At 23.6% G+C, this 17,388-nt stretch overlaps 1 protein-coding gene across 1 annotated transcript; it reads right to left on the bottom strand.

The window, feature by feature from the left end:
- Window positions 1–1,377: 1,377 nt before the first annotated feature.
- LOC103580604 (unextended protein) lies at window positions 1,378–17,388 on the bottom strand. Its single transcript, XM_008562419.3, has 12 exons — window positions 16,755–17,388; window positions 11,992–12,262; window positions 11,464–11,604; window positions 11,043–11,387; window positions 10,358–10,531; window positions 9,388–9,559; window positions 7,717–7,908; window positions 7,196–7,342; window positions 6,961–7,101; window positions 6,008–6,280; window positions 5,679–5,917; window positions 1,378–5,177 (listed from the first exon to the last, which is right to left on the bottom strand). The coding sequence occupies exons 1-12, from the start codon at window positions 17,384–17,386 to the stop codon at window positions 4,773–4,775; spliced, it is 3,132 nt and encodes a 1,043-aa protein (XP_008560641.3). The 5' UTR covers window positions 17,387–17,388; the 3' UTR covers window positions 1,378–4,772.

Genomic DNA, 17,388 nt, shown 5'->3' with positions numbered 1-17,388 from the left:
TAACTCACCTCAAAAATTTTTTCTGTCCCAAAAAGAAAATTATTTACAAAATAATTTAATTAAATTTATTCACAGCCTAAATTTCAAATATTTAATTAATAAATTTTATTAATAGACACAAAAGCTTAAGAAGCGTCTCGCGCAAGAGTTTAACGCAAACTGACTCCAAAGCACAGCGAATTGTACGTTAAAGTTAACCGTTATACCTTTGTATACAACTATATATATATATATATATATATATATATATATATATATATATATACATAGATGTCAAGTAGTCATGGATATAGAATCAACCCCTCGTTATTGCGCGTGCATTCATACCATCGAGGGTTAATTCACAAAGTATACACTCTGGATTTGAAGTCCTTAACACTTAATATAAATATGTGTATATATTTATTTATACATTTATGTGTATATGTATATGTATATGAGAACTGGGGAAAATGGGGTTGCAAAAAAATCAAATTAAAAAAGATCTTACTTTAAGTGGTTTTAAATCTATATTTATTTAAATTTTATTTGGTGGATTTAAAGTCATCGTTGGGGCTTAAGATCGAGAATGGATGGAGGCTAAGGTCGTTGGTCTGGAGCGTGGAGTTGCTGGGAGAGAATTATCGGGGTTACTCTAGGGTAGGGAAGCTGATTTCCGGTAGAAAGAGTACTCACAAGATAGGGTTTGGGTGAGGTAATTTTGAACCGGTTTTTTGGAAAAATTTTTTTGGATTTTGAAAATCGGGTTCTGGGTACTTTTAAAATATAATTTTAAATTTAATATGTAATAATGTGAGTCGCTAGGTAAATTTTTTACGCTTACTATAGATATTTTTGGAATTTTCGAAATAAAATGGAAAGTGTTTGGAAAATTATTTTTAGGAGAAATAAATAGTAGAAAGAGGTAGAGGAAGTGATTTTCGTTAGTTAAAGTACCTAGAAGCCACTATTCAAATTTTGAATTTTTTTTCGAAAATTTCAAATTTGAACCATTACAAAAATAAGTAATCAGAATCTATGGTTGTGGGTACTCATTTTAAACGTCGCGCAATTTTCTATACAACTAACTCATTAATGAGATGAGTTTATTATGAAAATTGAATGAATCAAAATTTTTCAAAAATTAATGAATCAAAGTATGTGGATTCCATTTATCCAGGACATGGCGATGTGGGTACTTATTCCAGCGGAAATTTGGTGAACTAACCAATAATATATGTGAAATTCAAGAATTTTTAATTTCTTAAAATTATAGTTATTAAAGTTATTAAATAAATTATGAAAATAGAAAATTATTATAATTCTTTTTTATTACTCTCATTTATAATTATAAGTACATAACATTCAATCAAATTATTTAATTATAATAATAATAATAATTTTATAATCTCTCTTATTAAATATAACTATAAATCATTAATCATTAAGTATTAATTTCTTATTAACAATAATTTAAACCTAAAAAAAATGCAAATTTGACTTAGATTCTGTTAATTATTATTTTCAATCCTTTTGATACTTAATTATTTATTTATTTATTGTTGTTATTTATAATCATCTGCATTATTAATTTTAATAATTAAAAATAAATTAATTAATTAGTTAATTTATGAACAATAATTTTTTAATAAATTTCCACCGAATATTTAAATGGCAGTAATATGTCTAATAAACAATAACTTGATTGTATTTTGAATTTATAGAATTTAAAAATCGATCGATTTACAAAAACTCACTATTCCGTTCAATTCCAACCCACAAATAAAATATTTAAAAAAATCCCATGATCGTCTTGAGTAACTTATTTCCGTTAATTTAAGTACTCACATCACTATATTTAATTTTCAAAATTTATTACGAAATTTCTGTATTAAAATTTCAAAAAAATGAAACTCATCGGAACCTAGGGTTGTGGGTACTCATTCGACGTGTCTTTTCGTTCTGTATTGAAAATTTTTTTACATAATTATGTAACATGAACAGAATTTTGAAAATTTTAATTAATTTAGTTTTTGAATGATCGATTTTTATATTTTTGACCAAGTAAATTTGTTTCATAATTTATAATAAATTGTATTTGATAATCAGAATATATAAATTATTTTTTGTTTAAAGAGATAAAAAGGCAATTATTTTTTGTTAAATTTTGTTTTTTATATCTATATTAACCTAGTGTCTAATTTTTTTAATTTTTATTGATTTAAGAATATTTAATGATGATGCCTTATATAAAAAATCTTTATTACCTATTTTATACATATATTTAATTATCGACTGTATAAAAAAAGACATTTTTTTTTTTTTATTATTATTTTTTTTTTTTTTTTTTTTTTTCAATTAATTATTGACATTTCATTGATATAAGTAACTGATAAAAGTAATAACTATTAAAAAACGAAAAAATCTACTCATTGATTTAATCAACAAATAGATAATAAAATTTAATTGTATCTGTGACTCGTACAGAGCTTTTGAAGTAGATTTGGAATTAAAAAAAAAAATTATTAAATACGCGTAATGGTAAATTAAGCATCTCTTTGGCTTTCGGTAGAAGGAAGACACAAATAAATAGTGTTAGCTTGTAGAGCAAACGATTCCCAGTAAAATAAGTACCCACAAGCCTGTATTTAAATTCAGGTAATTTTGTTTTAAAAATCAAAATTTTGAATTTATAAAAAAATTAATTTTTTAAAATATAGGCCTGTGGGTACTCAATCTACTAGATATCACGTGTTCTAAATGATCCACGTATTTATTTCCGTCTCATTCCGAGTGGCAAAAAAAAATTGTCAGATAAAATCACGTGGATATTTTTTTATTTATTTTTTTTCTTTTTTTTTCATATAATGAATTGCGTGAGGCTTTTAAAATAAAGCATAAACATTAGACTGGGCCAAAAAAATCGACTATTTTTTTTTTCTTTCGATACTGTGAAAATATTATTCCTGATGACTAAAAAAAATTATTGTGCAAGTTTGAGCCCTTAATATTAATATTAAGAGGTGTATCGTTATGACTATTCGTTTTTTGAAAGAATTTTCATTTTTTACCCAAAACTCGTAAATCATTTGTCTGAAAAATTTGAGCAATGTATATTCTTAAAGGAAATTGAATTCTCTACAAAAAATCTCTCTTAGTAAATTGACGTAAAACGAGCCGTTTCCTTGTAATCGTGCCTTAAATATTGATTTGTTCTTTAAATTCTTTGTTTCTATTTTGGATTTTCATAACTGCTAGAAATATTAAAATTTTTTTCCAGTCAAGATATATATTTTTGAAGGAAATTTAATGCTCTACAAAAAAAGTATTTTAACATTTTTCGCTAAATTCACTCCTTCAAAAGTTATTCAAGGTTGAATTTGAGTCAAAAGGACTATAATCACCTAAATAACTTTTGAAGGAGTGAATTTAGCGAAAAATGTTAAAATACTTTTTTTGTAGAGCATTAAATTTCCTTCAAAAATATATATCTTGACTGGAAAAAAATTTTAATATTTCTAGTAGTTACAAAAATCCAAAATCAAAGCAAAGAATATAATAAACAAATCAACATTTAAGGCACGATTACAAGGAATCGGCTCGTTTTACGTCAATTTACTAAGAGAGATTTTTTGTAGGGAATCCAATTTCCGTTAAGAATATACATTGCTCAAATTTTTCAGACAAATGATTTACGAGTTTTGGGTAAAAAATGAAAATTCTTTCAAAAAACGAATAGTCATAACGATACACCTCTTAATATTAATATTAAGGGCTCAAACTTGCACAATAATTTTTTTTAGTCATCAGGAATAATATTTTCACAGTATCGAAAGAAAAAATTTTTTTGGCCCAGTCTAATAAACATTATATTGAAATGAAATTTTTTAAATGAGTAGTAATAATTGCAAGCTCGTTTTTGTGAGATGATCTTTTTCAAAAAATAACTAAATCAAAAAAAATTTCTTTTTATCAAAAATAAACGTCTGTCGTGTACAGTTTATAATTTTTTATAAAATGAGTACCCAGAAGCCTATATTTAAAATTATAAAATTTTTTTAAAAATGCAAAATTTTAAATTTCCTAAAAAAATAAACTTCTCAAAACCTATCGATGTGGGTACTCATTAAACACGTAATTACATTCTCTACGCTGTAAAAATATTTATTTTCACCTCTTCTCAACTTTAAAAATTCAAAATTCATATTTTCCACTCAATTTCCTTTCCCCAATGTAATGAGTAAATGGCACCCTTTTAAAAATTCCATTGCCTTTTCAAAAGCTCAACTTAATTTTCATTACACAAAAAATGATTAAAAAAAAAAAATTAACTAAAAATAGTAATAATAATAATAATAATAATAATAATAATAATAATAATAATAATAATAATAATAATAATAATAATAATAATAAAATATGGATACATGATTAATCAGTTCTATTGTAAATTAATTACTGTAATTAACAATTTAATAACAATTATTAATTGGAAGTGTCGATGAAAAAAATTAATTTTGGCATTTTTATTCCCTGAGCGGAAATCAAATTTTTTTTTCTATAATTACTTAATTAATTAATTACTCAAATTAAATAGTTAATTTTAAGTAAGCATGCTCAATTATTTTTTTTACACACGACTAAGTATCTAAAAATATTTCAATTTTTTTTTTTTGTCATAAAAAAAAATTTTTATTTTTTTATAAAAAAAAAAAGTTTCATCTTTTACTATCGGATTCGTTGATAGAAGCCATTACGATTTTACTATTATTCGTATGGCCATTTTGTAAATGTTAAGAACGATCTTGTTTAGATAATAAATTTGTTAACTCATCATTATTATCATCATTATTACTTTTTTTATTTGATAAACGCGTGGCTATTTCTGCATCTAAATCTAATTTTTGATTTTCTTGATTATTTGATGTGTTTACTGATAATGAATTTATGGGAGTTGTTATTGAGTCATCAGTTTTACCAGGAGATGAATTACGAATTTGGCCGTTAGGTTCGCTCGATCTATTCTGAGGTAAAAATTTTGAATTTGTTACAGGAGAGGCGCTTACTGGTGTAGGTGATGTGGGAACTGTTGCGCTTTTCACTGGTGAAGTTGGCTCTGTTGATTTAAAATCATCGTAACGGCTTAAGATCGGTGATGACTGGATGCTACGATCGTCTTCGTCGAGCGAGTGCAGCAACTGGAAAATTATTTTTCAAATTATTTAAGTGTAGAGAAGATCATTTACGGTGGAATGAGTACCCACATGATAAAGTTTAGATGATTTTTTTTTTGAAAAATATTTTTGAATTTATAAAATAGAGTTGTGGGTACTTTTTTGACATTTAATTTAAAATTGAATAGAATCCAGTAGATTATTTGTGTATAATTTAATTTTTAATTTATGAAATTTTAAAAATTCAATTTTTATATTTTCGAAATTTTAATTTTTTGAAAAATGAATAGTAGGGATATGTAAAGTAACCGATTTCCGTTAGTTTGAGTACCCACATGCCTATATTTAAATTAAAAAAAAAAAACTCAAAATATTTTAAATCCAAAATTTGAAAATATCAACTTTTTATAAGCTAAGCTTGTGGGTACTCGTTCTACGCGTCTTTTAACTGTATCTACAGTGAACATATCAAAATATCGATAAAATTAATGAAATTTTTGATATATTTAAAAAACGTATAAATACCTTTTCAACTTCATCATCAAATTGATCATTACTAGGCGACGGATCTTTCTGACTTCTTTCAAGTAACGTCGCTCTCTTAGCAGCTAAATACAATGATCTTTTGACCTTTAGATAAAATACTTCAGTAACAGCACGTACTGAATAATCAGGTACAAATGTATGCCGAAGTATCGCATCTAAATTAATAGACTGTATACTTCCTAATGTCTGTGGATTAACATTTGTCGTCGGCGACTCGACTAAAAAATACAATATCAGCATTGAATCACTTAGAATAATTAACAACAACAATAATGAAAAGAAAAAAATTTTTTTTTTAAATTTCCTACCAACTCCAATATTAGTAGCAAGTGCTTGGCAACCAAAATAAGTGAATGGCCCACTTTCAAATGTTAAATTTTCTTTACCAACAGTTACTTCAACACGTCCTTCTAATATTAATACAAAATAATCAACAGCTTTACCCTGCGTATATATTAATGCCGCGGGATCATTTCGCGCTTTTTCGCGGGATTTTACTTTAATATGATGAATTATATCTTGTTTTAATAAACGACGTAATATTGTTTCTGATATTGTATCTGGTTTAAATGGCGCCACAGCTATTAATAAAAAAAAAAAAATATTATTGTTTTTCTTATTATTATTTAAATCTCATAAAATAAATGAAAAATTTATATTCAACTAAAGATAACTCTGAAACTATAAAGTTTACATAAAAATATAAAGAATACTTTTTTTTAGAATATTTAATTCCCTATAAATTTATTTATATAAATTTTTATCGTATCTCTGATAGCTTAGCTTTAATTTAAATAAAACGTAATTAATTTAATAAATAATTGAGTGTAAAAAAAATTTTAAAAATGTTTAAATTAAAATAATGATTAAACTAATACAGATACGACAAAAATATTTATAATAAATTTTATAGACCATTAAATTATCGAAAAAAAAGTTATTATGACTCTAAACATAAACTCAATAGTTTATGAGATATTATAATTAAAAGCAAAGTCTAATTATTATTAATATTTATTTTTATTTTATTGTTGTTTAATTTTTAATTATAACTTGGTAATTTATGAGTTTAAGTGAAAATATATGTAATACTTTTTTATAGATAATTTAATGCTGTATAATTTTTTTTATATAAATTTTTAACGTATCTTTGATAACTTGGCTTTAATTTTTATTTTAAATGCTAATTATATAAATTGAAAAATTATTATTATTATTAATAAATAAAAATATGCAATTTTATAAAAATTAAAATCCTTACTTGTTGACAAATATTGAAACATTGCTAACATTAATTGGGGTGAAATATGTATACGTTGACTATCTTTTTTCTCAGCAAATACCGTAAAATCTGGTAATTTTGGACGATTATTTAATCTCCTACGTTTACTTCTATTATCAGCTGTAATTAAAATATTTTTATTTTTTGTTAAATAAAAAATTTTAAGGGTGTCAGTAGATTAAGAGATAAAAATCACAAAAGAAGAAAGACTTACTAAAAACATCAGTCTCGTCCATTATTTCAGCTTGAATTAATTCCTCGATAACGTCTTCTAAAGTTATTAAGCCTATTACTTCGTAAAATGGGTCACCCTCACCTTCGTTGTTGACACGCTGCACGAACGCCATGTGTCCTTTGTGACCTAAAATTTTTTTTTATTAGTTCAGTTTTATGAGCTAGAAAATAAAATTCCAGGTGGAATGAGTACCCATATCGATATATTTATTTAGTACTCACGCACTCGAAGTAATAAATTTTTATTTTTTATTTTCAAAATTTTTTTTTTCTAGTGACATTTGTAGCAGTTCAAATTTGATTTCAAATAGTAACCACATCAATATTTATCATGCACTTTAACACAAAGAAAATTGAGTTTTTTGAATTTCAAAAATTTATGGTAAAAAAAAAAAAATTATTTGACTAATTTTATTTAAAATTAAATTTCCTTTCGAAAGAGTACCCACACCCCTATATTATATTCAATATAAAAAATGATATAATTAAAATATACATTACCTTCTTTAAATTGTTTAAACATAATATCAAGTGTTACATCTTCAAAGACAAAATTACATGGATTTTGATAGAATTGACAGAGAGTTTTTAGTGGAGTATTATCATCAGGATCAACAAATGCTAAGTCTTTTATATATAACATTGTAACAATATTATTTCTTGATCCTTCATAAACAGGAATTCGTGAAAATCCTATAAATAAATATATATATTATTATTTAATCATTAAAATTTTTTTTAAATAAAATCGATTTTTTTTCGGTCCCATGCGAATATTTTGTTCATTGAAAATTTAAAAAAATTGGGTAGCGGATCTTCTTACTCAATTAAAAAACGTGCGCTCGCTTAAATTAGATTTCTCATTTAAATAACATGAAAAAAAATTTTTTTCAATTTTGAAATTTCCCACCTCGTTAACATATTTTTATAGAGAATCGAATACTCTGCAAAAAACGTCTCATAATTTTTTGATGAATCTAATAGGTCAAAAGTTACTTTTTTAGGGAGGAAGTAAAAAAAAAAATATACGCCCTTTCGGTTTTAAACTTCGTGACTAAAGTTAAGAGGGTGTGTAAGACTATAAGTACTTTTGGAATTAGTGACATGATATATATATTAGGATGGTCGTTAAAAATTAAATTTTCTCAGGCGCCCCATAAAAAACTTCTTTTTAGTGATAAAATACCTGGGTAATTCGGATTTTTCTTTTTAAGTAAAAAGAACACATGCCTCAGGACAAAGTTCATTTTTCGCTACAATCGCGGTTTTTTTTAAATATCTCATGAAATATGTAGATTAAAGGAAAAAATCATAGGAACAATTTTATAGGAAATTAAATTCTTGACAAAAAAGGTCATATTTATTTTTTTTATAAAATGTGTATTTATGAAGATATTTTAAAAAAACTTTTTTTGGATCTGATAAATTGAGCGCTTTAAGGATTACAAATGTTGAAAATAATATTTTTCTAGGTATATAGAAAATATAACAAGCATTAATGATTGATATGTTACGAATTATGAATTTTTCTGTATTTAAGAAAAAATGTTTTTGTTCGAACATTTGAAATCCTTTGAATGCCCGATTGATAAGATCTAAAAAAGTTTTTCTAAAATATCTTCGTAAATACACATTTAAAAAAAAAAATGAATACGACCTTTTTTGTCAAGAATTTAATTTCCTATAAAATTGTTCCTATGATTTTTTTCTTTAATCTACATATTTCATGAGATATTTAAAAAAAACCGCGATTGTATCAAAAAATGAACTTTGATTGTCCTGAGGCACGTGTTTTACTTAAAAAAAAAAAAAGTCCCCCCGTATTTTTTCACTAAAAAGAAGCTTTTTATGTGTCGCCTGAGAAATTTAATTTGTAACAACCATCCATACATATGTATACTCATGTCCGTGAAGATAAATTTCATTGGACTTGATTAACGTCAATCGATGATTATTTTCCGGTATCACACGAACTAATTAGATAAAAATATTAATAATAGCAATAATAATAAAATTAAATTTATCAATTCATTAAACGATTATCGATTACTGTACTAGTAACATACTTTTAAGATAAGAAAAATATATGAAGCCCAATTTCATTATTATCGTTACTATTATTTTTTTTTGTTCATTAAATTTTTTATAATAATAATAATAATAATTAATTACCTGATTTCATAATCTCAGAAACAGTTTCGAAATCAAGCACCGCATTGTAGTCGAGCATATAGACATCTTCAATACGTGTCATCACATCAGCGACTGTTTTTTTTCTCAATTCCAAGGCACCGGCTATTATATTTACTTCGTCTTTCTCTAGATCATTATAACCAGTCGTTACCTAAATAAATAATTATAAATAATTACATTAATTAAAAAAATTAATTGATTGAAAATTATAAAAATTATTGAAATATAAAAAAAAAATAATTTTCTTTTTAAATTGTAGATCAAAATCTGATTAATGAAATTTAATTATTTTTAATTGAATTTTAAAAAATTAATTATTTGATTTTTTTATTATAATAAGACTAATTATTTTTTTAATTTTTGAAAGTCTAATTAAAATAATCCGTTAATACATTTTTTTTTAATCATAAATTCTTAAAGAAATCAAAAATTTAATTTTTTCTTCAAGTTTTAATTTTAAAAAATTAATTTTCATTAATTCCGTAAAATGGGTAGTCCTTTTCTTTATAATGAAAAAATGTTTTTTTATTAATTTGAATTAATTAAAATTGTGTATTTATATTTTATGACTGCGTTATAAAAAATAAATAAAAAAAAAAGTTTTTGTTACAAAGTTAATATAAATAGAATTAAATTACAAATTTAATCATGATCTTTCTTCGAAATAAAAGTAGAGCGTATTTGTAAAGAAATGGCGTGTCATATTTTATTTACCACAATAATTATTATTATATTCTTACTTTTGGCTACTGTTATTTATATTTCTGTTATTTAATACCCGATAAAAATATTTTAATTTAATAACTTAGTCAATTTTTATAAAAAATAAAATAAAGTTATTAAAATAATTTAAACAATTAGTAAATATATTAATTATTAAACTTTCTCTGATATTTCAATTTAAAATACTTTCTAACTCTCACAATGATTATGGTATTGATACTTTTACCTTAACTAGTTCTTTAAGGCGCTCTCGATTGTAGACATTTCCTATTTCCTCTCCTAACATGTAATCCAAAAATTTACTTATTGGATAACTCAGGGGAAATGTTATAAACATCGTTAACTTTGTTATGTAGATTGTTTTCGCGCCGACACATAATCCATGTCTGCTACAAAATGCCTGTAAAGAAATAAAATCAAATTTTTTTAGAAAAATTAATGTAATTTTTGAATTCAAGAGAAAATTTACGAAAAAATGACTACCCACATGACTTCTTTTAAATTTTTTTGAAATTTTCAAAAATAATTTTTTAAAAATTGGGATTTTTGTAATTTTTTTTTGAATATAAGGTTGTGGGTACTCATTCGATAGGGACTTTAATAAAGTAAATGATAAAGACAAAATTTTTTGATTTTTTTAAAGTTCAATTTTTAATTTTTAATTAAAGGTTCAGAAATTGAAATTTGCTGCAGAATGAGTACCCACAACTAAATATTTAAAATTATAAATTTTTTTCGAAAATTTATGTAGAATTCAGATTAAAAATATTGATGTGGGTATTCATTTTACATGGAATCGTGTGTTAAAGAAGATATATCTCGTAATATATCTCATACAGCAGATAAAAAAAATTTTTCATTTTTTAATTTTAATTATATAAAAAAAAAAAAATAAAATGATTTACACCAACCTGCGGTGAAATTTCACCAAAAATAACGATTGCCAAAGTAGCGCCGATGACAGTTACAGTACCGGAAGTTAAATCATCCAGTAGAATTGTAAAAATAGAATTAACAAGTACATTCGAAAATAATATTGAACACAGAAGATAATTTCCATAATTTCGTACTGGTTGTATAGTACGCGCGTATTTGCGTTCTTTTTCCGTACCAGTGTTGCATAAAATTTTCAATTCCGTACGATCCATTGACATTAATCCGAGATTAAGACCAGAAAATAACGCCGAGAATGATAAACATGTTAATATTACCACTATTTGCAGCCAGAGTGGTAAAGTTTTTTTGTAGGATATGATCTTTAATTCAAATGAACAGAAATGTAAATTAATTTTCTTTAAATACTTCTAGAAAAAAAAAATTTTTTTTATTTACCTGCTTATACATTTCCGTCCCTTGATGACGAAACAATGTATTTTTATTAGCAGTCGATTTATATTTCGCACACATATAAAAGGGTGATCCTAGTGGAAGTTCTCCTGATATCGTAGCTGTGAATTCTTCGACATTTTCTACCTGCAAAGTAACATAAAAATTAAATGGATATTTTATTCGTATATTTATTGAAATTCCCCATTGAATGAGTACCCACATCGATATATTTTGAATTTTATTTTTTTTAACACTTAAAAAAATTTTCATTTTGAAAATTTGTATATGATAACTGAATATACTGATGTGGGTACTTAAACTAGCGGAAATTTACTGCTTGAAACTATGGTAATATAAATTTTTTGAAAAATTAAATTTTTGAAAAAAATGATAAATTTAAAAACTTTATAAGTTGGTACTCATTCAACGCGGAATTACAAGTTCAATTAAAGTAGGGTATATTAAAATCAATAAAGTAATCGACAAAGAAAAATAGATTTAAAAATGAAAGATTATTATTATCAAACTTACAATAAATTCCTGTGACTTAATCTTGTCGCAAATCTCACCACGATTTAGTTTAATATCAGTAAAACTGATAACAGTATCATTAGTAATACCAACGCCGAAAATACGTATCGTTACAAAAGTTTCACCCACGACTTTGGGTATTCCATATTCAAACTCATGCTCTTCTTCTTCGCCTTCCAGTCTTAATCCCTCAATACGTAATCCACCAGCATCAATGTCCGGTATTTTTAATGACAATCCCATATCCGATAGATCACGTTTTTCTCTTTGTCTGAAAAAATAAATAAATTATAAATTAATTAATTTTTTTTTCTTTTTTAAGTCAATACTCATATTAATACAAAGAATTTTATCTAATTACATAATATCTCAGCAAATATTTATTTTTATTTTATTTACAATAATTGATATAATTTTTTTTTTTCATTTTAATTTATATAATAAAGGGTATAAATAAATTTTTATTTTAGTTGAGAATTAAGGTCTTTGGTACTAGGTCAAGGTCACTACGGAGATTTTATAAAAAGATGAAATTTTTTATTCTTTTCTTTACATTCCCATTTTATCTTTATTTCTTATTCTTTTATTTCTATATATATATATATATATATATATATATATATATATATATATATATATGACCGAGAATGCTTGAGGGTATTGATTATTTAAAGTATTCATTAAAAATTTTAAAGTAATAAATAAATAAATAAATGAGGTCATTAATTATTTAATTAATATATTTAATTATAAAATAAAATTCAGGGCGCGTAATTTTAATTAATGAGAAGATAAAAAGAAATATGAGTAGATAGATTGGGCTGAAAAAAAAAAATAAAAAAAAACTATTGCGAAGTATGAAAATATTTTGTTGACCATTGAAAAAAAAAAAAAAAAAAAAAAAAAAAAAAAAAAAGTTGTTATTAGAAGAAGGTTGACATTTATGTTTATGACGATAATTAGTGAAGAAAGGTATTTAATTAAAATACGATAATTTCGGGGTTAAAGAAATTACTGAAATGAAAACAAATATTTATTACGACGCATTTTGTTCGTCAGTGTGGGAGTATGATGTGGGAGAGAGTTAATGTTTTTAATTAAAGTATATAAGGAAAATGGTCATTAAAAAAAAAAAAACAAAAATATTTGTTGTGGGTTCAATAGCCGGGGATAAAAAGACTTTTTTATGGTTGGGTATATTGGTCATTACAAGAAAATATTAATTTTGGAGTAAACTTGCGGTATCCATAAATTATTGATTGTGGAGTAAAATGCATATATGTGAATAAATTATTAATATTGGGGTAAAATAGTCATGTATATGATGGGTATGATGAGGTTAAGACTAAAGGGGTGAAATGACACATAAATTTTTGTTAACTGAAATCAGTATTGGACTCATAGAATTTTGATTTTTCAAAAATAAAAATTTTTTTAGCCACTTATACTCCGTTAGTTCTGACCTTTACATAAATTATTGATAGTGGGGTAAAGTAGTCATATTAAAAAAAAAAAAAAATTTTTTACTGCGGGTGAAATAATCATGGATAAAAAAAAAATTCTAATAGTGGGGTAAATTGGTGATTAAAAAATAAAATTAATTTTGAGTAAAATTGCAGTGTCAATAAATTATTGATTATGGGGTAAAATAGTCATATTTATGAAGGGGTTAAAACTAAAGGGGTGTATGTGACAAATACATTTTTTTTAACTGAAAGCAGAAATGGGCTCATAAAATTTTGCTTTTTCAAAAAAATAAAACAGGGAAATAAAAATTTTATTAGTCATTTATACTCCGTTAGTTCTTATGTTTTTAGATAAATTATTGATAGAGGGGTATAATAAAAATGTGTAAAAATTTATTATTAGTGGGGTATAATGATCATACATAAAAAAAAACTTATTAATGGTCGGGAAAAATGGTCATATAGAAATAAATTATTAATATTGGGGTAAAGAGGTCGTATATAAAAAAAAAAAAAAAAAAATTTTTGTAATCAGGAATAATGAGCATGCATGAAAAATTTATTAACTGTGGGGTAAAATGGTCACACATAGTGAAATTATTAATAGCGGGGTAAAGTTGTCGCATTTAAAAAAAAAAAATTATTTATAGTCACGTATAAAAAATTTATTAATAGCGGGTTAAAATGGACACATAAATAGGTTATTAATAGTAGAAGAAAATGTTCATAAATAAATAAACTATTAATAGTAAGGGAAACTTACGAAATAGATAAAAAAATAAAATTGAGGTAAAATGATCCTATATAATAAAATTATGAATAATTGGTTAAATTAGTAATTATGAGAATAAATTATTATTAATGTTTTAATTTAATAAAACACCCGCGTACTCACTTCCGGTGCAAAGTTTTATCGTAAACTAAAACAGCCGACACCGCGTCAGACTCGATGATTAATAAAACGGTTTATTAACGTAAAACAAACGTTATATTATTTAAATACTTTTATTTGTAAATATTAGTGCGGTTATAAAATAGTTGTCGCTGTTTATTTTATTAATTTCTCGTCAAATATATAACAGAGTAGTTATATATATTTAGGATTTTTTTTTCATGGTTTTAATAAACTTAGAGGTTTAAGCTCTTGTTCTAATAGTATTCAAATATTTTATTTAAGATTTAAACTTAAAACTGTTGTTAGCTATCGGCTCTGAGGATTTTTAAAATAATTTATAAGTTTGGAAGTTGACTCGGTAATTTTATATTATTTATATTAGTTACATTAAATGTTAATGATACTGGACATAAGGTCGTCGACCAGATAAAATGAGTCACATGTTAATTTGATAATTTAATAACGCGAAGGAAAAAAAATTAATTCCTGTAGTTAGTAAATAGAAAAAATTTTTTTAATTGTATAAGTACAATTATCTCTGTATTTTTATAAATTTATATACAATAAATAATTTTTCTTTGTATGTAATTAAATGTAATTATTTTTTTAATTTTTTTTTTTATAATTATTATCTATTCAATTACATAACTCGTAAACGACTAGTTTAAGTGAAAATTTTTATAAAATTTTTTTTTTTTTAAATTCAATTATCAAAAAATTAATTTTTTTAAATTTAAAATTTAAATTGGGACAAATCTATGGAAGATATCGTAAAAATTGTAAAGAACAAATTTGTAGCAAATTAAATTGTCTATAAAAAAGGTCATTATCAATTTTAATGTAAGTCCAGTAGTTTAGCAATTAATTTAAAAAATAATTAATTATTCACTAAAGAAATAAAATAATTTTTTATTACTGATAATTAAGTATTATTATAATATAATTTTTCAGATATGATGAAATGTATGAAAAATCTATTTTGGAAAAAAAAATAGTTTGTGATCAAAACTATTTACGTTAAATCACAAGATTATATTTTTGGAATCATAAATAAAGACTTGTTTTATATAAATTTAATTTATGTATATAAATATATAATTTAAGTAAGTTAGTTAGTAAATTTGTATTAGTATGGTCCAAACAGAAAAAGCAACGTCTCAGATACGTAAAAATAGATATCGTGGCCTACATCTTAACAGCTATTCCCAATACTCAAAACTAAAATATTTTTACTAAATTAAGTATCTTATTAATAAATATTATTTTTTTTTCTGACATAAAACATTATTATACCTATTAAATAATCAATATTTTATCAACCTTCGATCGATAACTTTAATAAAATTATCTCAATGTTAAATCAAAATAATTTTTAAAATACCTTTTTTTGATATTAAACTCGAGAAATTAAAATTGTAGGTCGATTAAAAAATCAATGAAGACTTTTGTAGTGAATAAAATTCTCTATAAAAATGTCTATTATAATTTTTATCATATATGTCATACTTTATCCACAATTTTAATTTAAAGTAAAATAAAAATTTTGACATAATTTGGAATTAAATTTTTAAAAATTCCTAGTGACCAAAATATCAAATTCACATCAAAATTCATAATGACCTTTTTTATTCAGAATTCAATTCTCTACAAATTCATTCTTTATAGATTTTTTGTATCTCTCTTCCTTTACTCACAATTTAAATTCAAAATAAAAAAAAATCTTAGTCATACTCCAAATAATTTTTTCCACTTGTTTTAATTAATTTAAAATGCTCCTATCACTTAAACTATCAAATTTACATCAAAATTCATGATGACCTTTTTTATTCAGAATTCAATTTCCTACAAATTCATTCCTTATAATTTTTCTTGTATCTCCCTTTCTTTACTTACAATTTAAATTCAAAATAAAAAAAAAATCTTAGTCATACTCCAAATAATTTTTTCCACTTGTTTCAATTAATTTAAAATATTCCTATCACTTAAACTATCAAATTTGCATCCATATTTATAATAAACTTTTTTATTCAGAATTAAATTCCCTACAAATTCATTTGTCATTATTTTTTTTCGATCTCTTGTCCTTCACCCACAATTTAAATTACAAATTAAAGAAAAATAAAATTGTCAGTAAAACTAAATTCTTAAAATATTTTTTTTTTAAATAAATATAAAATTCACACAAAAATAAATAACACCTTTTTCTAAAAATTATTGAATTTTCTAAAAATGAATTCCTCTAATTTAAATTCTAATTTTCAATAACCAAATTTACTAAAATTTAAATTTCCCGCCAAAATAATTTAAAATAAAAACTCCATAAACCTATCAGTTTCTTATAGGAAATTTATCTTAAATAAAAATAAATAAATAAATAAAATAAATTAAAAATCAATACTCACAAATTAACCACAAAATTATCAATAATCCTCCATCCTTGTTTCTCATCATAATCAACTTTTTTATCTCCCCAGTGATCATACTGACAAAAATATACATCAGTAACCTCCAAACAATTTTTAAATAAAAAAATACCACTTGTACCCTCACTGTTACTCAATATATTTTTAATATAATTATTATTATTATTATTATTATTATTATTATTATTATTATTATTATTATTAATATCACAAGTACTTTTATCAATAGTCCACCTTAAATATTTTAAATAATTAATATTAACCCCATTAACTAAAACGTATTTATTTTTATCATCACCACAAGTTTCATCATGATCACCAACACCATCATCATCATCACCATCACCAGCACCAGTACTTGCACCAAAACTATAACTATCACTCGTAGTTGTTGTGTTACTATTGATATTATTATTATTGTTTAATAATTTATATAAATAATAATTATCACTTGTTATCAATTTAATGTCACTTATAACTGGTTTATTAAATACTTTATTATTATATGGTAGTTTAAATGAATTAATAACTGATGATTCGATGTAAATTAATATTATAATTAATAAAAAAGCCGGCGATTTACCTGAACGACCTACATGTTGCGCCATCATGC

This window comes from Microplitis demolitor, chromosome 4 (assembly GCF_026212275.2).
Source record: "Microplitis demolitor isolate Queensland-Clemson2020A chromosome 4, iyMicDemo2.1a, whole genome shotgun sequence".
NCBI lineage: Eukaryota > Metazoa > Arthropoda > Insecta > Hymenoptera > Braconidae > Microplitis > Microplitis demolitor.
The sequence above is the reverse complement of the archived record's forward strand: the minus strand, read 5'-3'. Positions and strand labels throughout refer to the sequence as shown.

Bases quoted from the DNA above. Each gene is read 5' to 3' on its own strand.
- LOC103580604 (XM_008562419.3), bottom strand. From the start codon at position 17,386: ATGATGGCGCAACATGTAGGTCGTTCAGGTAAATCGCCGGCTTTTTTA. The intron at 11,388-11,463 runs GTAAATAAAAAA...TTTGAATTAAAG, and splicing joins GGACGGAAATGTATAAGCAG to ATCATATCCTACAAAAAAAC. The intron at 9,560-10,357 runs GTAAAAGTATCA...TTATTTATTTAG, and splicing joins GCCTTAAAGAACTAGTTAAG to GTAACGACTGGTTATAATGA.